The sequence below is a fragment of the Monomorium pharaonis genome, chromosome 7, assembly GCF_013373865.1.
Source record: "Monomorium pharaonis isolate MP-MQ-018 chromosome 7, ASM1337386v2, whole genome shotgun sequence".
Classification (NCBI taxonomy): domain Eukaryota; kingdom Metazoa; phylum Arthropoda; class Insecta; order Hymenoptera; family Formicidae; genus Monomorium; species Monomorium pharaonis.
Window position 1 is genome coordinate 17,775,770 of NC_050473.1, and position 22,793 is coordinate 17,798,562.

The following is a 22,793-nucleotide window of genomic DNA, read 5'->3' on the forward strand; positions in this document are numbered from 1 at the left end:
TCTAGGTTTTCCTGTGAACATCCTGTACTATTAACCTATAATTTATTGCAGTAATGCACGTATTTTCTAATTAGAATGAGAGCGTCAAATTGCACGCGTTGGCATAATGCAGTATAATGCGGTGGTAGAAGTGAAAAATTACGGATCTAAGCATAGCGCAGGCTGCAGCCGCGACGGATTGGATAATGAATCTCACGTGAGATCGTGAACTGGTACGAGGAGGAGAAACGTTGGCGTAATGACAATAGATGATAATGACAACGGCAGTTCAAGGAATGTGGATGGCCCGGTTATCTCGAAATGGCGTTATTGTTCCATTACCGCCACTTGAATACAAATCGGTCTTAATCGGCACACACATATACACGAACATAATTGCAAAAGTAAGTTACCGTCAGTACGGAAAACGAAAAAGTAAGATAAGACAATTCCGACGTACCAAGCAAAATAAATGTCAAAATGAACACCGCCGTTCTATTCCCGGTGAAAAGTAGCAATTTCAGTGGATCGAAAGTAATCTTAATAATTATTCGAGTTAATTGCCCAAGTTAATTATTCAGAAAATTGCAATTTCCTCAGAATTACTTTAACATAATTTAATTATTTAGTAATTTTTAACCGCAATAAATAAAATTTTAATATTTATGTGCAATATTACTCAATATTATTACCGTAAATTGCATGTCACTCTCTTATGATAAAAACTGCATGTTAATTGCGATATTGCGATACCAAAATAACATTACCATTTTGATTGCTCCATGTGAAATTGAAATATCTAGCTTATATTTCGAACCCATGATGTACTTTATCTTGTATAATGAGGTCAATTAAGCTCGTGTGCATACAACATAACCCGTTAATAAGCAATCGATAAATTAGATTTGGTTGGTATAAACACCCGACGGGCTGTTGAAGTAATATTCAACAGAACTATAGCAAATGAAATATTCATATATCTAAGATAACAAGATTATTGAATAATCTCGCGGCGACGCAGGTTTATTAAATCCGATTATGATTCAACTTCAGAACTAGTAAACACAGAATATGCTATAATAATTACGTACTACTTTATGCTATTAATTCTGCAACTATTATAACACTGCATGCAAGGGTATTATCCTTGCGTAACAAGAAAAAAATACATGTTTATTCCGCCTCAGATTAATTAAAACTAATAGAAAAATAAAGTTAACTCATTCTGTACTACGTAAAGAGAATCACGTTCATTACATAACAGTAAAATACAGTCCGTAATAAAAAAATTTTCTCTCTCTCCCCCCCCCCCCTCTCTCTCTCTCCGAATAATCGAGATTGATTGCCACAAAATAAAGTTAAGGAATGTTGCTACTGATTAATGGAAATTTCTTTTTGATTATATTATAGCAGGTACGAGATAAACAAGAGAGGCGTTAACGCAGATTCGTCAGACGCGAGGAATTCCGCCAGTGAATAATTGACATTCCGATTAGAGAATGTATAATAGAGCGGATCTTTGTGTGCGCGCAACATCGGAAGGGGTTTCTATTTGACATTAAGCCGGGCCAGGGCGCGCAAACTTCAATATCACGGTCTTGTGACCGCGCGACACGTTGGAACCGCGTTATCGTGTGCACAAGATACACCCTTTAATCGCGTACGAGCGCATGTCACCTGTGAAATTATTTATTAACTCCGCTCTAAATATTCAATCGAGCCTGGATTATAATCCGATGGCTGCACGCGACACGCTAACGAGGGCGCGGAGGGGGGGTTGGATATTTTCGAATCTGTGGATTCATGAATCCGACCACCGCGTTTAAGGCTCAGATCGTTAATTGGGTCGAGTCACATTGAAAAAGCGCCGAATATAGCCGGTGCGTTCATTATGGAAAATGTGTTTAAAGATTTAATTCTGACCCTTCGCGAAGACCCATTCGAACGCGATTTTTATTCTTACTACCGACCCATTTCGTCAGCATTATCGCCTCTTTCGTCCCATCCGCTTGACTTTAATTTTTAACTACGACACTATAACGAGCCAGTTCTTAATACAAATTTTCACACTAAAAACGGATTGTAATAATTTAAATGTGCCGAATGAACTCATACAATCTGCTCGGCGACGTTGCAATTTTCGGTTTCCTTTTTCTCTCGTCGTGCTATTTTTGTTTATTTTTTTGGAATACTATTTTAAAGGTCGCGTTTCATATTTCAATTACTTCCTAATTTGTATCGACGCTACGTCCAAATATTTGTTTGTCACATGTACAAAAGAAAGTGCCATCGCACCGAATCGGAAAAAAAAAACGTACCAATTAAGATACAAAAAAAAAACATGTAGAAAGTTATACACAGTGACACCGACGGCGATGTGAAATTTATAGCGGCTGTGAATTTTGCATGCGGACTTCTATTTCCTATTGGACAAAGTCCACGAGAATGATTGCGGGTAGAAGAAAACCGCATGCGGAAATCATACGCGCGGACACGTATCAAGAGAAAGAGAAAGAGATGACGTAGGTGCGCGCAATTGACATTCCTATTACCAGATGATACAGGGGAGGGCTTTTGTGCGGGCTCGGTGGTAGTTTCCGTTTGATATCGCGACGCGCGAGCGCAATCCGCGAAATTCGCGTGCCATTCCGGCAGATCTGGAAACCCGAGCGAAAAGACTCACAGAAACCGCTGGCTACGAATTTGCGGTGTGCTCGCTCAGCTCGCGAATTTCCATCCTAAATCGCGCGCTACACGTTTCCCACTGCACGCAGGACCGCACGAAAACTTACGAATGCGGTTAACTTTTCGCTCCCGGGCGCAAACTCGAGGAATTTGACATGAAAAGATGCGCCCGACACACATTCGTACTGATGTAAATTAGTAAAACTAATCTCGGAGCAGATATTTCTGCTCCGCAAGAATCAGCGCCGATTGTAAATCTACAAATATTTATATTTTTCTCCTAAAAATAAATGTACTTCCTTTGCATCAAACAAATTAAAAAGTTTTAATATCTTTTATGATAGCATCTATTTTCGGTGTAATATTTTATGAATCAATATTTCAATATTAAAAAACTTAAAATCTTCAAGAAAAAGTGTTACAACTGGATTATTCCATTATTCAGTAATGTTAATAACTTGATTATTGGTAAAATAATGCAAAATTAGCGCGTTTTCCTTATCTAATATCGACTTCTTGAAACACACATTCAAGATAATAATCTACTGTATGTATTTCTAAAACTGTCGTATTAAAATTCAAATCAAATTCAAGAAATAATTTCCGAGTTTTAAAAATCGAATTTAAAAAGTGTTTCCTTTAAAAGAATGAAATTATCTCTTGCCAAACGTATGAAAATTTGTATCACCACGTGTCAATATATTTCTTTTAACTTACGGTACTGAGCACAGGTAGATCAGCAGACAAGGTACTTACCTAAAACAAAAAAAAGAATTTCTAGTTAGTTACAGACTATATGTATTTCAGAGCACGAGTCAAAAGAAACTTTTATAATACTCTAAATTACATTTTATTTAGTTCTTCGAATTCTATTTCCCATGCATCCTCTTATAACATTACCTAAACTCTATTTCGCTTTTTCCATGTTTAATCCCGTCGTTTTGCGATATTGAAAAATACATTTGTTAGCCGCGCGAAGCAGCTTTAATTTAATACAAGTGCTAAATTAACAAATAAACATGCAAAGTGACGCATAATTGAAACGCGCGGTCAAAATTTCGACTTTCCCAAGTGCAGCTGCTAATTGTGGAACGTTATCACGATGGATAATTCACAGGCGTAATAAGACAACAACACTCATGTCGGCCATGTCCGCGTCCGTGGAATGGAAATTAGATTCATTCGCACACGCGATCCCCAGTTTTCAGAGTGGGAGCGCAGAATCGATATCGAGTATCTTGTTATGCGTGCTCGATGGCGCAGCGGTTCTCACGTGCTTTCAAACGCGAAAATATATGAGACAGAATCGACGACTTGAATATCCGTTTACATTTAAAATAGCATCTGTCACCACCCGCCGTCGAACCAAATTCAAATAAAACTAATCTATATCGTACGAATCTGCTGAGATTGGACAAGTTATCGATTATAAAGTGCCACGTGAAACACTTTCAGAAATAATATCTCAATTTTCCCTTAACGTTTTATTTTGCCTCTCCATTTTAGGAGGCTAATTTAAGACCTTTGGTGAAGAGCAACGTTTCTGAAAATGTAGAATGAAGACGAGAACGAAAAGATAAGACACGCGGGTGGGCGTTTTTATCTATTTCGAGCGGCGCAAAATTTTTCTTAAATATCACGCCACTACTTAGCACGGCCTATCATCAATAAAACACGCCACTTACGACGTATATATCTGCAACCGCGGTAATATTTCACTGGAAACCGCGATGAGATATAAATTGAGGCGCGTATCGCCTACCGTAGGAGCGCCACGAATTTTTATTCACGGCGCATCAAAGTGCAGGCAGAAAGATATTAAACGTTACATTTTTATACCGAACGACTCGCACTGGCGTGCTTCTTTTTTTCCATAGGTAGCAGCTGTAGACGATCGTGAAAGGTAGCGCGCGCAGCCTTCGTAAATTACATTTGCGATTTAATATCGGGACACCTATAAATCTTTGCAACGGTACACGACTTCCCGACAGCCACGGCGGAAGAATGTCTCTCCTTCGGATTTCTATGTTGTCCTAAGTTTAAGCCCCCGCCAGTCATCCGTTTGCATACAATAGCCCTGGCGAGGAGAGAATACGTTCTTACCTGAAGGGAACGCAACGAGAATTCTGATCGGTCGGGCGAGAAAAAAAATTGGAATACGCGGCGAGCTCGAGAGATGCTTTACGAGCGCCTGGCACTTTGCTCTCCGGGATATCGAGCGTTACGTCACGCGTAACATGAAAGAACGTCTAAAATTAACAAGGGCATAGCGCCGAGCTTTTTTTAAACGCTTCCGAACACGCGCGCGTGCCCCCCCTCCTCCGCCAAGGAGAAGAGAGTATCCAATTCCCCTATCTCCACGACGAATCGTCGGAACGGTTAAATGCCGTTTGGGAAGATTCGGCGAATCTTGCGATCGGCCGTCGGAGAAACTCCAGGGCAGATCGCTAGAGTTGTACGATCCTCGATATAGCCGGCCGTCGAAGCTATCGAGAACACGAGAGACAGAGAGAGAAAGAGAGAAAGAGAGAGAGAGAGAGAGAGAGAGAGAGAGACGCGCAGATAGCCCCGCGGATGGGGTCATCTCATTATCTCGGAGCGCATTAAACCGGCGAATGCAAGCTACTTCTCCGAGATATCCTTGAGCCCTCCTTTCTCCGTATCTACCGGCGGCGGCGGACATGACGTCGGCCGCCGCGAGAGGAAAAATAAGTAGTACGAGAGGAGGCTGTGCGCGCGAGGAGGCTCCTTCGCGTGAGATCGATACTCGCACTCGACCTCGCGGGCATCGTCGCCGGCGCCTCGTCGAGGACTATACCCCGCGCGAACAAAAAGGCGTATCTACGGGAATTAAGGCGGAAAAATGATCGAGCGTCGACTTGCCGGCTTTTCATTTTATATATCACGCGACGCGCGCGAAAGAAGCGAAATGGGGAGGGAGGGGGAGAGGAGAATATTATCTATCTATTGCGGCGCCGCCATTCGAGTTGCGCTTCGACGAAGCAAATATCGAGTTTAACGAGTTTTGCGGAACTCCGGCGATCACCAGATAAACCCATTAGGCGCGAGGGAAACTTCGGTGACGACGAACGGCGCGGTATCGAAAACCTACTGTCGATCATAATATGCAAATAATACTATCTATCTTCTATTGTTAATTAAAAAAAAAAAAAAAAGAATTGTTTCGGGCAAATTACTTTTCGAGCCGACTCCAAACCGCACACTACGCATCTCAACGGAAATCCTTGAATAGAACGCGACAAGGTAATGATTACAAAAAAAGGGGGGAGGGGAAACATTTTCGTTTCCGCGCACATCTTGTAAGACGAGTTTCAAGGCGGTTAAAGAACAGAGAACGCAGAGAGCACCTCTGCAGAGCACTCCAAAGTCCAAAGAGAGCCCCGGCTTTGTCCGCGCGGAGAGTACTCGAGCGAGTAAAGACGCACAGCTCGGAAAGCCGGAGCTCGGCTTACCGAGAACTTACAAGTTTTTTCGAAATTGCTTGTGGAGCGCGACCGAAAAGAAAGTACACGGCAGCATCTAAATTCGGGAAGTGAGTCGCGCGCGGTGAAACAACCATCTCGGGGGGGTAAAGATCGAAAGATCGTCATTGCCGGACTCGTCCGAATTCGCGGGAGGGGAAAGGACGTGAGGGCCGGGGAGAGGAAATGATCCTGAGCGGAAGGCGGAAGGGAAAAGCCGTCGCGGCGCGTCGCGATCGACGGCGGAGGCTGCAGCATGCGTGGGCGGTAACGACGTAGGCGACGGGGGTTGCCAGGGACGGTGGGGTGAGCTACGTGAACCAACCCCCCCTTCGAAGCGGGGTCTCCCCGCCGGATGACTTAAAGAGACGCTGCGACTATCCCGGACCGATCGATATCCGCAGCAGCCAGCCGCCGAGGACTACGACACGCCGCCGCCGCCGCCGCCGCCGCGCCGTCAACGCGGACTTCCCCGGACTTTCCTCCCTCCCCCCCCTCCCCGGATCGAGGAGAAATTGAGCGTTATATATCAATAAAATTTCGTTATTGCTCGCAACGTTTGTGCATTTGTCATTCGCGCTGATTACGTTTACTTATTTTCCGGTTTTACTCATCGACCACGGGCAACTTTGAACAAAACACGTGATCCATTCGTTTCTCACTGCACTCGCTCCACAAGCAAATACAAAAAAAAAAACCCTATTCTTGTATTATGTCCGTTCTACAATAGAAGAAATAAAAAATATTCTACCGGGTTGTTATACCGGGTAGTTATTCATATTCGTAATAAAGTACCAGGGCTGAACGAGGCCACTTTAATTATTTTAGTTTATTTTAAGCCATTAAATAGTTTTTAAATTTTTATTTTTAAAAAGTGACCTATTTAACAGAGTTTGGAAAGGTAAAATTAATTAAGCTGCCCCGCATCCACAAATTTCACCGACATTGTTTTTTTTTTGTAGAATAAAATAGAATTTTACCTCACATCCAATTTTTTTGTTAAAGTAAAAAAGTTAATCTTAATACCGAGATTATTTTAAGATACTCTAGTGTTGAACAGATAAAAGATAAAATAAGTCTATACAAGGGATTACTTTTTTTTTATTAGACGGAATGACGTCGCCGCCACTTTCCGAAGATGAAACGAAGATTTTCAAGTCTTTATGCTGGATCATGTTTTCTTTGAAAGATTACTTCCTCTTAGAAAAATATTATCGTGATAACGGATAGGCAAAACAGCAACACTGGCTCCGGTTATCTCATGCATGAAATTATGGACGTAATTTTTCTGTGAAATTTTATTATTAGCTTCCTAGTGAAAAATTTGCAGAATACAAAAATATAATATAAAATAAATGGGATAACCAATTACTAATATTAAGTTTCTTCATAAATTTCATAACGATATAAAATATTTTAGCAAGATATTCTGAGATATGCTTCAGCGTGTATATTTCAGAAATTAATCTTAAACTCACTGGCTTTCTGTCGTCTTCGTTAACTTGACATTATCAAAGCGACTTCTGACATTATCGCAGCGATCTATTAAATTTGTTATCATATGAAAGAAGAACAAAATTAGAGAATTAAAGATATGACAGATATCGTAATCCTAAAATCCACGAAAGCCGGATCGAAATAAATTTTAATCATAGAAATGAAAATTTCAGATCTTATTGGATTTATTTGAAAAGTAGGAACAAGATGGAATTCTTCGGGACGAGTGGAGGACGAATCATCTCATTCCACCGATTCAGATCCTTCGCGAGAAGGAAGAATTCCTATTCAGCCCGACGGGAATTACGTCACGACGTGCCTCGCAGGAGCGCTTTCTGCAAAAATGAAAATTTAAGGAGCCCCGCACATTTTATTTCTCGACCTCGGAATAGCGTACAAAAATATCACTCGCGGCTTTACGTCTCGCCCGAGAATTAAGGTCGATTGCTTGGCCGAGTAACGAATGAAAGGAATTTTGATATCGGAGCCGAAATGCGTTTTGGTAAGAGAAGATTAAACGGTTAACGAGCGACGTCGCTTGACGCGGAAGAGAAATGAAACTCCGCTGCAATTATTCCGTGGGAAACGCGAGGAGAGTCGCGCCAACGGTATCGCTTTGTTTCTTTACGCGGAATTGTGTTACACTAAAATCTAGGTTCCTGTTCGTTTGCAACTCGGAAGTCGTTCGACTTAATTGTCATTTAATTGTCCCAAGTCTAGGAATGTTAAACTTTGTAGTTAATCTTTGAGAAATATACGTAAAAACACTGATAGTCGTGAACGTTAAACTGTTCTTTCTACGTGTGCGTTTTGTTTGCTATTTTTCTCGCCCAAGTTGTCGTCAGCGAATGCATCTCTCTTAAATAGCTTCTGATTTTATTAAAAAAAAAAAAACTTTTAATCCTGTTAAAAGCAACGTGCCGTAACAAGCATTGTTAAAATTAAATAGATCTATTTTCAATTTTTAAATAAAATATACTAACTATTTTCTAAATTTTTTTCTCTCTCACTATTGGAACACGATTCTTGTTTGTTGCGCTCTGGCATGGTACCAAGCGCTTAAAAAATTTCACGGCTGTCCTTACGAAAGTCATGCTAGAGTAAACTTTGGAACGAACGACAACGAATTCTGGAAGATCACGATTATTCAGGCTCGCAGCTGTTATGAAGAAAGCAAGAGACACTAAACTCTCCCAGTTGGCATCAGTAATCTTACTTAAATGTTTTACGGCTGGACAAGTGCATTCCCGTCGAAACATAAAATGTAATGCACAGTAGAGAAAGAGAGAGACAGAGAAGGAAAAGTGAGTGAAATGCAACAGTCGAACAAACGCGAATGCTCTTTGCAGATATGCCGCAAGTTTCGTCCTACCGCGTCCCATTGTGCAACTCATGCGAAACCGTTTGTTGCGTACGCAAAGCGCGAGTTGAACTTACAGGTACACAACGTGTGAGGCAAGAAACTCCGGTGTGCAACATTTTTCTGTCCGTGACGAGCGATGTCGGACACGGGCGTGTGCGAAATGGAAAATCATGCGAACAACTGCGTTGGCAGGGCGCGATTGTGCAGGCCGCATTCGACTGCATTCTTCGCGGAACTTTCCAATTGAGAGAAAAGCCCCGCAGTAAAAGCGAGTGTTGTAAATACCTGTCGCGGAATCACTGGGGCGTTTCAGGAAAAAAAAAAAAAAAAAAAAAAAACAGTGGAGCGAATTTTTGGAAAATCCCGACGGAACTAGTGTAAATTTCGAATTTTGTGAAGGAGATGTGGTTATTAAGAAAAAAATGTAGTTTTCGAAAAATTCGTGTTTTAAAAAATTACATCAATGCTCTCTTTTTTTTTTCAAAATTAACGTGCTCAAGTGCATCTTCTCTTCTTGGAACTGATTTTACGCGTGCTGATATTATTTGCGCAAAATTGTCGCTTGTCATGGCTTTAAAAAAAAATATCAGAAAACGGAGATATTACACTTGCCCTCGCGGCAAGACTGTTTACACGATATTACTGGGTATCGACATTACGAATAATTAATGAGACTGTTGTTCCCGGGCAAAGATCACAAGTGCGGCGAAATTATCGTAACGCCATGATTACTCAGTACGTGATTATTGGCAATTTAAATCGCCAGTACAAAGATCACATTAACACAAACATTGGCCTGCCTTCTACACTGACAAATATAAAACTATAATATACTTGTAGTATTCGTACAACTCGTGAATAGATCTCAGAAAAGTTTAAGTACATATAACGGGAACGTGAGTCAGCTTAACGATGAGGGTATCGTATACAACGCGAATAAACAGAATTAAGGAAACAATTCCTATCGCTGCAGAAAGATACAAAGGCAATCTTGTAATATTGAAAATTATTTATCGTTAATAAAAATGTTAAATTCCATCTATACATCGTTGTATGTACTTTTTAAATAATGTCTTAGAACGTATATTGCGTTTTATTTAAAAAAAAATTACCAATGTGCAGCTTCAGTCCGCATTTATATAAATTATACATGGTAGAATAAAAAATATTAGTCTTGATTGGTTAGAAAGTCCCGTACCCGACGCGTATTTAGTTTTATTATAGCCGATCTATCATATCCATCGAGAATGTGTAGTTAAAGCTAGAGCTCGACTCAATCTTTCTCCGAGATGCCTTTAAGCGTTATTTCCTCGTGGACGAAATACGTAGAATTTTTGCAGTCCCGTTGCAGTATATTAAAAAATTCCTGTGATTTTTTTTTCTCGCACCTTCCATTATTCATTCCGAATCGAAACGACATTAAAAAATTCCTAACATTGAACATACCGCGCACCTTCCGGTTCGTTTATCCCAAGGTTTATCCGTAACAACGACTCGAATACAGATTGATGGCTATTAAATGGCTAAAGATCCATCTGTTACGCACGAATACCGATATGAGAAAACATTATTCAATATTGGTTTGACATTAAGAAAATCTTAATATCGGATACGCCATATCTTTCAGTAAATTTATCCACGATAGCAACTTAAGGGCAATTTAAGGGTTCTCAAAAATCTATTTGTTACGCAATTGCATTAGAATAAAACGTGAAGCAGAAAATAAAACAAAACTCAAGCATTAAAAAAGCATAGAATGTCGGGATTTACGATATAAATAGAAATTTATAAATAGTAAGTATTGATTTGAAATATGTTATTTCACATTAAAAGAAAAGACTATCCAGCACTTACATTAATACCTCGAACGGAAGGAGAATTACAAAAGACTTACTTCCTAAATATATAAGTACACTGGAGTATAGTACATAAGTATATATGAACGTAGCTTAAGATGTACAACGGGAATATTTACTGAGCCGATTATCGCGTTACACAGTAGTATTGCAACCGAACTAGACGAACGACTACGAACTGAGACGACAAAGTATTGACTAATGGTGAAGACGACGCACCTGACTCGGAGATGCGGGGCTACGTAAAATGAAAGGGACAGAAGAAATCCGAAGTCGCGTAAGTATCGCGAAATTTCATTGGAGCGTTGCCAGGCGGTTGCAAACTCGGCATTTTAAATACCCTTCAACCCAAAGGTTTGTAAGAATTTCCCGAGGGTGACAAAAAAAATTCGATATGTCTTCTTAAGATAAGAGCGTCTCGCATATATCAGTGTTCCCTCGTGACACTTCGCAAAGATATCCGTGATAAAAATACATAAAAGAAGTGGATAATTGTATAATTTTAGATATAAATAACGTTAGAATTTTAAAAACATATATCTCAATATACGGAGATTTAAAATTCAATAATTAGCTTGAAAATTGCAAACGCATGACGCACTACGATGAATATTTAATAACAATAAAAATTCAATTCACTTGTTAATTACGACAACAGAATCGCCGCGGGATAGTTAACTCAAAATTTATCGAACAATCAATGGATATATGGAAAATATTTTTAAAAAGTGAACTGTTTATCACCTACAAAAACATTCTTTAATAATATCGGTTTCAAAAGGAGATTACGAAAATTTAAAACACAAACATGTTGATATGTAAAAAAAAAAACATTCCATTAGTTACACACGTATCATTCATTTTCATTAAGCAATCGTTGATTATTATATTCCGGAAAAAGCTGGAATTCAAATCACACTATCAATAAACTAGAATTTCTGTCGTTTCATTCTTTCACATTACCAGCAGAAAATTAATGATACGTGATTTAAGAGATCTTCCAGAATAAGGAACAATATTTTTTTTTTTTTTAAATAGCTGACGCTACAAAGGTGATTATTCTAAAGAATTTCGCAGTCAAAAGCCTGATTCTTAATAATGATCTAAGTACAATTAAATCGAAAGAAGATTCAAACATAACATCACCAATTATATGCAAATATATGCAATTAAATGCAATAAAGTAGGTTAATAGTTTTCCATTTGTATAAATGCAACTTTATTATTGATTCTCTGAAGCTCAATCATAAATTTAATTCACTGCGATTAGTTATACGTTAATTTATTGAAGTTGCAGGTTATTCCATTTGAAAATGAATGTCAAATACGGGGTGCAATTTAATATCCAAACGCTAAAATTGATCTTCATTAAATTGGAAGCTGAAATGATCTAGGACCAAATTCAAGGGATATGATTCGCGACTGAATACAACATCTACTGCTGATTAGTTACAAATATTCGATAATAACTCGCGAAATGAGACCAAAGTACGACAATTGGCGTATTCGTGTATCTCGAAATTCGCTCTATTAATGACGCTACAATTAAAATGGAATTCTTCGACCTTCGCACACGTATAACCATAAATTACCATCGGTAATTCGCAATAAATCGTACATTAAGAATGCGGTTTAACAAGTTCCGCATTTTCTCGCCGCGAATAATCCGCGGCAGCCCGCGGGTATCGTTAGAAGGAAATCTATCATCAGCGAGGTCAGCAACCTCGTTTCCTCTCTCCGATCAGCCTCGACCCTGTCTACGTGATCCTCGACCGACAGGCTAGCGCATCTGTAAATTACGCCATGATAAACACGGCGAATGCCAACTTCCCGAAATCTTCGCCACGATGTGTCAAGACGATTTATCTTGGCCACCAGAGTTCCGCCAAGTTTCCAAGGGGGTAACCGCAAGAAACATGATATTGAATATACCGTTGTGCATTAAGGTGATAATAAATATACCGATAATATTCCCCTCTATTTACGAGTTTACGGAAAGCATGATGAAACAAATTGGGAAATAAATAACGTAACATACTTGACTTTTAACAAATTTGTTAAATGCAAGCTACCAGATAAAGAATGACAAATTTATGAAACGTGCATTTGTAATACCATATCAATAAATATTTTCGATATTGTTTTTTTTTTCAAGCACTCATTATTAATAATTATTATTAATATTTACTAGAAATGGTCTTTATAACCATTATTTTTTAGATAATTAAATAATAAGCTAAATTACAATTTATTTTATTATTTCTAATAGTTAAATTTTTTTAAATCTAATATTTAATTCATAAAATTTTTTAAATTTAAAATATTTTTCTCGCGCTATTAAAAAACATTTCAATAAGTTAAAATACATAAAAGTAATTTATAAACATTATTTAAATGAATAATTATTCAACAATAATTTTTAAAGTTAATTTAATGGAATAAATATTTCGTTTTCTCTACAATAAAAAATATCAAAAAAGATCAAAACATTAATGGTAAATCACTTAGTAACTAAAATCGTAAATGTCGTACATTGATTGGTCAAAATTTAATTTTAAATTTTAATCAAATGTCAGGCCATTCGACTCGATTGCGAGAATAATAGAACTTTGACAAAACATTAATCATTATTGATTAATGTTTTGTCGATTAATGTTAGTTGCGCAATATGCAGAATTAATTCAAACATTTAACATTTGTCAGTTTATATTTTCCATTACACACACTACGTACGTTTCTTGTTAATGGCAAAATTCGAACATCACTATGATTTTTTAATCCTCCAAAAATAAAAATAAATTCAACAGAGAGGAAAAACTATTCGCTAAAAAATTGTTCGCAAAAAGTTGTTAGGAGAATTTAATAAAAATTCCATATTGCACAAGCAATTGTTATGTTCCAGTAATAAATAAAACAGCTAACTCTATTTAGTGACCAGCCAAATAACTGTATGCGCTTTATATTCGCATTCGCAAGTATTATTTTATTCAGCAGCAGTAAAATCTGGCACGTATGAAAAATGTTTAACTACTTCTGCCGAAAAAAATTTCTCATTATCGATTTACCGATGTACATTGAAGCAAAAACCACATTTAACGATTTAATTTAATTTGTGCAAAAAAAGCATCATGTTCCGCTAATTGCACACCTTCAATTTTCTCACGCCGTGCCCATATTTGCAAGTGTTAATTCTCAACGTGCGCATTCGCGTGTGAAAAACAATGAGTGGGCATGCAAAAAGGACCTTGACACATATTTATAGCAGGGTAAACGGTGTTAAAACGTAACTTCACATCCTAAAGTGAAGCTTTCTTTCATTTTTTTTTAAATATTCGCAAACGTTTTTTATCAGCAATCGTAGTATTATATCATCGAGAACGGATGTAGCAACTTCTAAATCTAGCGAGTTCCATTTGTTGGATAAAAATTGTGAATTGACACGCGCAAAACTACGGTAAAAAATAGCAATCTATATTGTGTAGCGCGATAAAAATTATTCATTTTCGCCCGGGGCAAAAAGATTTCGACTCAATGATGCGAGAATATCTATAGCTTGTAAAAAAAGCAGGTGGATATTGATAGAATATTATTTATGCTGGACACGAATCAAAATATACAATACATAACGCATACCAGAATGTAATGACGTCGTGCGCTCATAATAAATTAAATTCACAAAAATAGAGAATTTTTGGCCGTTGTCCACATTTTGCGTAGAACAAATATTTCTAGTTTTACAATAATATACATTTGCAATTTATGTTAACGCAATCATTTTCGTTTTAAAGAGTTATTGTAGGCTCTTTTTCAAGAGATCGTTGTAATAAATTTTAAAACTGTTTTATTAAAATCGTATTATTATTTATCAGTTTAAAATAGAAAGTGCATTATTTTTTAATCACAAAGGAATTAAGAGCTATTCTTTTCAATATCGTGCGCAAGCAAAAGTTAACTGCCATTAGCGAGTTTTTGCGAATGCGTCGCGATATTTACTTAAGTAATATACGAGATGACTTTTAGTTTAAAAATATTTTCGATCAATATAAAGAGAAGGTGTTAACAGCATAAGATTACAACTGCGAGATTAACGATAGCGTTTAGGTACACTTTATTCTTTCAATAGCGCCGTTTTGTGATACACAACTCGATACGGTTGAAAAGAAGAAATATATATAAAAAAGTTAGCTACTTTTAAACTTTATAAAAGTTCCAGGATCTTTTGCACGCGACACTCGATGTTGTACGAGATGTTTCGCGCACTATTGCGAATTAAACACGCTTGATTTGAAGCATAGAGCGTGTTTGTAAATAAGTACGAAAGTAAAAATAACAACTAAACGTACGAAAAAGAATATTAACACCAAAACGTGATAATATAAATTTTAAAAGCCCCTACAAAACTGTTAAAATAAAAAAATAGTAAAAAAATTGATACATAGATAGATAGATAGATGGATAGATAGATAGAGTTCATTCCGGACTCTCACCTAAGGACTGTCGGGGTATTTTCAAAGGGACACCAAACCCTTTACAGCCTCTATTAAAAATTAATAGAATAAATAAATAAATTTTACTATTATGTAAATAAAAGAATGTTCGTAAAATATATATACTGCTTAAACAATTTTATAAAACTTACAGAAAAATACATATACACATTCAAAGTTTTAGCAAAGAAATTGCGATAAAAAGTCAATTGTTCACCTCTTTCTTTCTTCGTCTCTGGGAAATAAAAAACTTTCGAGAACCGACCTCTACGATCGTGTAAAAACCAAAAAAAAAAAAGGTAAGCAGAGACGCGGATAAAATGCGTCACGCGTTTCACACGTGCTACGCAAGCGAATGTCGAGCGAATACGCGATTAACCAAGAGATGTTTCTGATGTATAAGAGAGACATGTGAGAATATTATTCACAACGCGACGTTAATGCAACAAAAACGCGTAAGTAATAAAAAAAGAGGGGAAAAAACAAGCGTCCACTTGTAAATTAAGAGCAAATTAAAGCGATAATGTTACAAGCTTGTAAATGTCTTTCGCAAATTGTTATATGTAAAAAGTTCTAAGCTATTATTATCATTCAGCAAAAACATTCATCAGATGTTTAATTGAAAACAACACCGCACAATATTTTAACATTCTCGAAAAAAGGCGATCTTATGTTATCGTGCATATTTATCACAATATCCGTGCAATATTATTTAAAAAATAGCTTTATCGTGCAACTCTTGTACTTTTCTCTCTCTATCTATCTGTCTCTCCCTCTCTCTTTCTTTCTCTGAGAAAGGCAATGAATAGAAAATATTGCCGCTTTGTAAAGAAATGCCCCTTTGAATCTCGCAGCTGCTTTTGTAAGGAGCACCGAAGAAAGGTTAAATGAAGATGCCGTTCAAAGTAAAGTATCGATAGATTGGCTTGAAATAACTAGATCTGACCTACATTCTGAAACATGCATTGACCAAAAAAAAAAAAGGACAACCATGCAAAACGGAAACATTGCACGAGGGGAATACACGCGACCGTTCCAGTGCATGTATATTTCTCTCTCGCAAAAAAACACTGCTCGTCGACATTCCCACACCGAAGCAATACAGAGAGCCGTATGAAAATTGATCAAACGTGATGCATCACACCAACACAAAAGCCTAATATTTCGAATATACTATAACGGCGAACAATTGACACTTGACCCACAAATCAATTTTTCAATCAATAACGGTGCCGGCACGTTAGAAAACCGTGTCATCTATCCGCAATACATCGGTATTGAGTCATGTATCACATAATATTAACTTGATCGTCGTATGTTACATAAGAAACATAAAATAAAATTCCACTTTTTAAATGTTTTTTTTTTAACTTTAAATATCAGAGCAAATTGCTAATATAAAGGACTAAACTTTTAATTTCCAAAACATACATATTATGTTAGAAATTGACTCGATATATTTTCTATATTTAGCTTGCTATAACATAAGATAATACAGAAAATATATTGAGATTATTTTTAACATATAAAATATCAACGTTTTGTAAGTTAAATCTTTTATTAGCCATCTGGCTGACGCTAATGTGTTTTAAAACTCCAAAAGAGAATTTTCTTTCATCTTCTAGAATCTTCTAAAATAGAATTCTGGAAAGAATTTGCTACCTGAGTGAAGAATTACTTTTATTCCTCTATAACATATCAGTAAACTATATATAAACGCCGTTCGTACAAATTAAAGTTGCGTCCGATGAAATATATGCGATAAGTATCGTAAAAAATAATTTATCAATACAACTACGTATACAGAAGAACGATAGTCCAGTTTCGCAGCAAAATCAAAGCAAAATCCGTTATTTATCTGTACGATAATACATTGACTTTAAGCCGATTTAGCATCGCGGACAATTTCAATCGGATTACGTCCGAGTCGCGGGGACAAGTCGAGCGATCAATCGATCGATTTCCTCAATCAGCGTGCCGCCTGATTCGCGGATGGGTGGGGAGAAAAAAAAAAACACGTCAACCCGTGCAAAAAGCGAGAGACATGGGTGACGCAACGAGACGGCGAACTGATTGTGAGAAAGCACACGGTTCCGACACGCACCGCGAGAACGCACGTAACAAAAACAGGTGCTCGCGGTCGTGATGACGAAATAGAAAGGCACAGCTCCCAAATTATGTCGCGACGTAAGGAGTGATACGCGCGAAGATTTATCGCAGCCGCCACAACCGAGAGAATTATTTCACTCGCAGAAGAGAGGTAAAGAAAAAAAAAGAGAGAAGGGAAATTATATGTCAGCGCTTTTTGCGTGTTTTTAATAAAAAAAAAATTATATGCTAAATCGTTTTCCGTGCGGCGGGCGCACGCGGTGTAAATCCTCGGTCGCTCGGGAAACGTGACGTCGGGGGCGAAACCAGAGGAAACGAGCGGGAGACGGAAGTGTTTACTATTGTCGTTTCGCGTAAGCGCAATATATCCCGCCGCCGCCGCCGCCGCGTGACCTGATTTACCTTTCCGAGATCGCGGAGAGAAATTTGCAGCTCGCGAGAAATCGCGAGTCCCTTGCGTGTGCGAAGTCGCGGTGCCGCCGCCGCCGCCGCCGTCAATCGTTGTCGCGTGGCATTCGCGTTTTTTTCTTTTCTTCCCGAACGCATCGATCGTTCAACGAGCGGCGAGAGACAATCGATATTACCGCATTTTCATTTCCACGAAACTTCTCGGTGGGATGAAAAAGCGACGGCGGGATTCACGGTGAAACGAGGTTTAGGTACACGGCCTACCGAAGAAAAAAGGTCAGCCTCACACATTGTGAGCGAAATTCAATCCTCCTACCGGCGACTGTGTGCGCGAGCACAAAGGAGGAAAGGAGGCGGGGGGAGGGGAGAAGGGGAGAAAGGGGACCTACGTCTGCCTTTCAAGCGAGCGGCGGGGACCGCGGAGCGTTCGCCCGCCGCTTCGGTCCGGAAAAGCCGGTATTCCTCTCCGTTTTGGAGCGTCTACCTGCGTCCTACCCGCACGAAACGCGCATATACACAAAAATATAACGGCGCACGCAGCCGTGGCCCGAACAAAAGCCACTCTCTCTCTCTCTCTCGCACGCACGTATACGTGCACGTGGCTGTGTTTGTTTCACGTTCGCCCGCCGCCCGGACGAAAATTTCTGACGCCCGTGTGGCGCGCGGTTTCGCGTTATTTTAAACACGAATCGATAACGAAGGTTAAAAAATTGCGAACGTCTTCGCTAACGCTGCGCTGGCGCGAACGCTGGCTTCATCCGATATTTAATTTTTCTCATATAACTTGCATGCACCTCGTCTACACGGCGGGATGCAGATTATTTCGAAAGATGTAGAATATTCTAGAGGGCTCTCTCGTTAAACGAGTCTCATTCACACCGCGTGAATTTTCTTTCTCTGTGGAAGAATAAAATGTACCTGTTCCAACGAGATTTTCCATTAGCCACACGCACATCGAACCATTACGGCGCCTCATTTTGGAACAGTTTTTCATCATTTTTTACACGGGAAGAATAATTTTGCTAGATGCGGACGCTCAAGCAACGCTGTTTTATGTTTTGATGGTTAAACAAAGTGTTTTTCAAATCCCAATGCCCTTAGTAAATTTCTAGGTATATTATCTCGTTCTAAAAAATATGCGCCAAACTCGAAGAATTTTATTCCGACGACGCATGTTCCTAACGACCAAGTCGAACGACAATTTCGCTGTAAAAAGTAAATGAGGATAGGCGTGTGATAACGTCGGCCGTAATTGGCTCTCCCGAGAAGCATTCCAGCGTTATCGTTAACCCCGACGACTATTTTCGTAACGTTGTTTATCGGGGTTTAATTTACCGCGCGCGCAGCGCCGAGAGACGCAACGTGGCTATTTTACTTTCACTCGGCGCGACGCGGCGCGACGCGACGCGACGCAATGCGTCGCCATCCAGAGGGCAGCGACGTCCACACCTCTCTCTCGCTCGTCGAATAAATCGGAGAGAATCTCCGCGCTCGTTTTCGCTTAAAACAAGCCGTGCGGCCATCGACAACGACGACGACGGCGACGACGACCGGGCAGCGTGTCCGTCTTTCTCCGAAAACGAGCGCCCGACTCTCGGCGTCTCGCTCTTTCCCACGCTCCCTCGTCCTTTCCCTTTCTCTCTCTTTCTCTCTATCTCCCGGCCGTCGGCGCTCTCGCTTTCCCGCACGGGCGAACGTAACCTACAACGGCTGTAATCCCAGCCGCGCGGAACAAAGATTCACCAGCCGGGATGGACGGCAGCGGACAGCGCCGGCGACGCTCAAGGACATTCACCGTGAGCTCGTCGTTCTCGACGCTCACGCGATTCCATGCGTCCCGTCCGACGAGGAAGTGAGCGGGGCGGAGAGCAAGAGCGAGCGAGAGAGAGAGAGAGAGAGAAAAAGGACGCGAAGGCACTCCGGCAGGACGGACACTCGAGGGCGATGACGACGGATCGATGAGAGAGTTGTGCCGCGCGCCGATCGGGGGAGGGGAAAAAAGCCACGTGCCAAAATCACAGAAACTCGCCCAGGGGGAGAAGGGAGGGAGGGGAATCGGAACAAAAAAAAAATTGTTGTCCTCTTGTCACGTGGGAAGGGACGAGGCGCGCCGCGAGTAACCTGACGCGCGGATTCGGTTTTCGTCGCCGAAAAATCCAAACTATGTCCAACCAACGATATTCCACAGAGAGAGAGAGAGAGAGAGAGAAAGAGAGAGAAAGAGAAGGAGAGAGGCGCAGACGAAAGGACGCAGAAGCGAGTAGCGTCTCTTCCCGCCACTCTCACTCTCACTCTCTCTCTTTCTCTCTCTCGTTTCGCTCGCGTGGTCCGCGCCGAACCGGCGCCTTCTATCGAACCGACGTACGCGCGACACGGAGGCGTCGCGTCGGAGAGGGCCTCGTGCGAACGAGCGGCGAGGGAACGCACGCAGGCGGACACGCAGCCGTTGATTTATTTAAGAGCGACGCGGCGTGGCCGGAACGGGCAAGCGAGAGCGAGAGAGAGAGAGAGAGAAACACAGAGACGCCCGTAGGCTCCGTTCGGAGCGCGCGTACGTAGCCGTTAATAACAGTATAAAGCGGGGTGACACTTACAGGGTAGTACATCCCTTGCGGAGGAAGGAAAAACGCCCCAGAGCCCCACAGCTTGAGGCCGTTTTGCTCCACCGTTGTGCAAGAAAACAAATCCGCCGCTCCGCACCACCGCCTCCCCCCCCTTCACCTCCACCGTATCCTCCTCTCCTTTTACTCCTTTTTCTCGTGCTGCTGCTGCTGCTGCTGCTGCTCTGCTGCTGCGTCTTCCTCTACACCACCCCGACGCGCCTTCTCCTCCTCCAACTGGCACTCCTATCTCTTTCTCCTCACAGCAGTGTTGGATGCACTATGCGTCGTCGCTCGTCTTTCCGCCGTGTGCGCGAGGCACAACGTTATTAAAAAACACAAACGGAAACCAACCGACGACGGCACTCAACGCGAACAACGACGACGATGGAACACACGCGAGGACATACACGCGCGCGCGCGCGCGCACCAGTAGGAGCCCACGCACCGAATTAAGCGCACGATCGAGAGAGACGACGGTGGCGGCGGCGACGGCGACGACGATGATGACGACGACGACGACGACAGAGACTCTTCTATTACGTTGCCGGGAATCGAGGCGCGTTACCACCGTGCTCAGAACGCCCAGATCAGGCTGCGTGTCGGATCACTCTGCTCTCTCTCTCTCTCTCTCTCCAGTCGTTCCAGTCTTCCCCTCAGGTGCCCGCGGTGACGAGTGTTCGCCCCCGTCTTTCCTCTTCTTTTGTTTGTCTGTCTCTCGCCGTTCACGACTCTTGACTCCACGACCGCCACCGTACGTGGTCCCGCTGTGACTAACAACGATCCCGCTATCAACCGGCGCCATTGACCACCAGCGCCATCGGGCACGCCGTTCCGCCGCCGCGCGCCGCCGCCGCCGGCAGCGCCGCCCCGCGGCCGTCCCCGCGCATCACGGTTCGAGAATCGAGCGCTCGATCGGAGCATGTGCCATGTGTTGTACGCCGCGCGGTTAATCAAAGCTCTGTTTCGGCAAACGTTATCCTTACTTGTCCTGTATCTACATATGCGCGCACGCATACGATTATTCGACGAGAGAGAAGCGCAGAATATTGCCTATAACGTTAAAAGTAATCCTTCTATCTCATTGTTTCCGAAATAATCTGTTTATGCGCTGTATAGTCTATTAAAAATTAAAAATGTACATCTAATGTTGCATTAAGAAGATCGAAAATATAATGTTTTCATAAATAATATAAATAACAGTTGGGTTAATATTTTAATAAGTTGATTTTTTTTTTTAATTAAAGTGAGTTGAAGTTAATGACGTGTAAATTAATTATAATGTGGATCAAATAAATTTAATGTTTTATTTGTAAATTAAGTTTTTATGAAATAACAAAGCATGGCTTTTTATGAAAAAATGTACCTTTTTAAATACATTTTTTCTTTATTTTTTGATAAATTATTAATTTACATAAAAGTTAATGAATCAAAGCTATATATTTGTATTTTTAAAATAGTTATGTATTTTAATAGTATTGATAATATTATATATTTAAAAAATAGTTAAAAAATTGACTCATTAAAATTAATAACTCATTAAAAATGAATTAAATTAGATTAAAGTTAGCAATCCTGATAAATAGTATGCAATTCTAATATATGTAATTTAGTATCTATTAATAATATAATCGTCAATTTTCAATTTCTATGACAGTCGTTCAATTATTTAATTTTTTAGTTATAACTTTAATTTTTTAGTTCTTTTCTCAAATAAGCTAAGCGATTTTGTAACATGATTTAATGCTCAACCGCATATAACAAAATGAATGCAAAAAATTAAAGAGTTAGGATAGAAAGTATTCCTTCTCTCATCATATTCGTTTAATCGGATTGTCATCTTTTTCAATCATTGAAATACTTTTTAGGAAGAAAAAGCTTTATAAAAACAAGTGATGTTTAAATTGCTTTATTCCCACTCTTTTAATCAAAGTCGGTTTTGAAAAAGATCCTATAAATTAAATGAATAGACAATCATTAAAATAACGATTATATTATTGAATAAATAATAAAGTAAAGATTAACAAAATTATATAAATATTCACATTGTTTATAAAAACATTTCTCTCTAATACATTTTTATTTTTAATAAACTTATTTGAAAGGTAAAAACTCAATTATTTCAGAAATCTCTTCTTTCACATATAATTGATGTAATCTCAAAATGTGAGGTCTCTAAATTGAAATCAATCCATTATTCACTGAAAGACAGTGAATAGTCCGATTTCAATGCTACAGTTACAACTCTATCAATCAATGGTACATGCACTGTCTTTCTGTGATAATTGATTCCGAGTAATAAAAGTACCTTAATCCTCTTAATCGGA

At 39.8% G+C, this 22,793-nt stretch overlaps 1 protein-coding gene across 8 annotated transcripts in view; it reads right to left on the reverse strand.

The window, feature by feature from the left end:
• Positions 1 to 22,793, reverse strand: part of LOC105830666 (RNA binding protein fox-1 homolog 2) — a 284,616-nt gene that overhangs the window by 125,337 nt on the left and 136,486 nt on the right. For 6 of the 8 annotated variants that reach the window (XM_012670151.3, XM_036290410.1, XM_012670148.3 and 3 more), the window contains exon 1: positions 20,461 to 21,266. The exons of 1 other annotated variant lie outside the window; for it this stretch is intronic. In XM_012670151.3, the coding sequence (XP_012525605.1) occupies positions 20,461 to 20,472 (12 nt within the window). In that variant the 5' untranslated portion in view covers positions 20,473 to 21,266. Of the gene's footprint in view, positions 1 to 20,460; positions 21,268 to 22,793 lie in introns of those variants that run through there. One more of the 8 variants, XM_036290413.1, reaches the window with a different exon arrangement.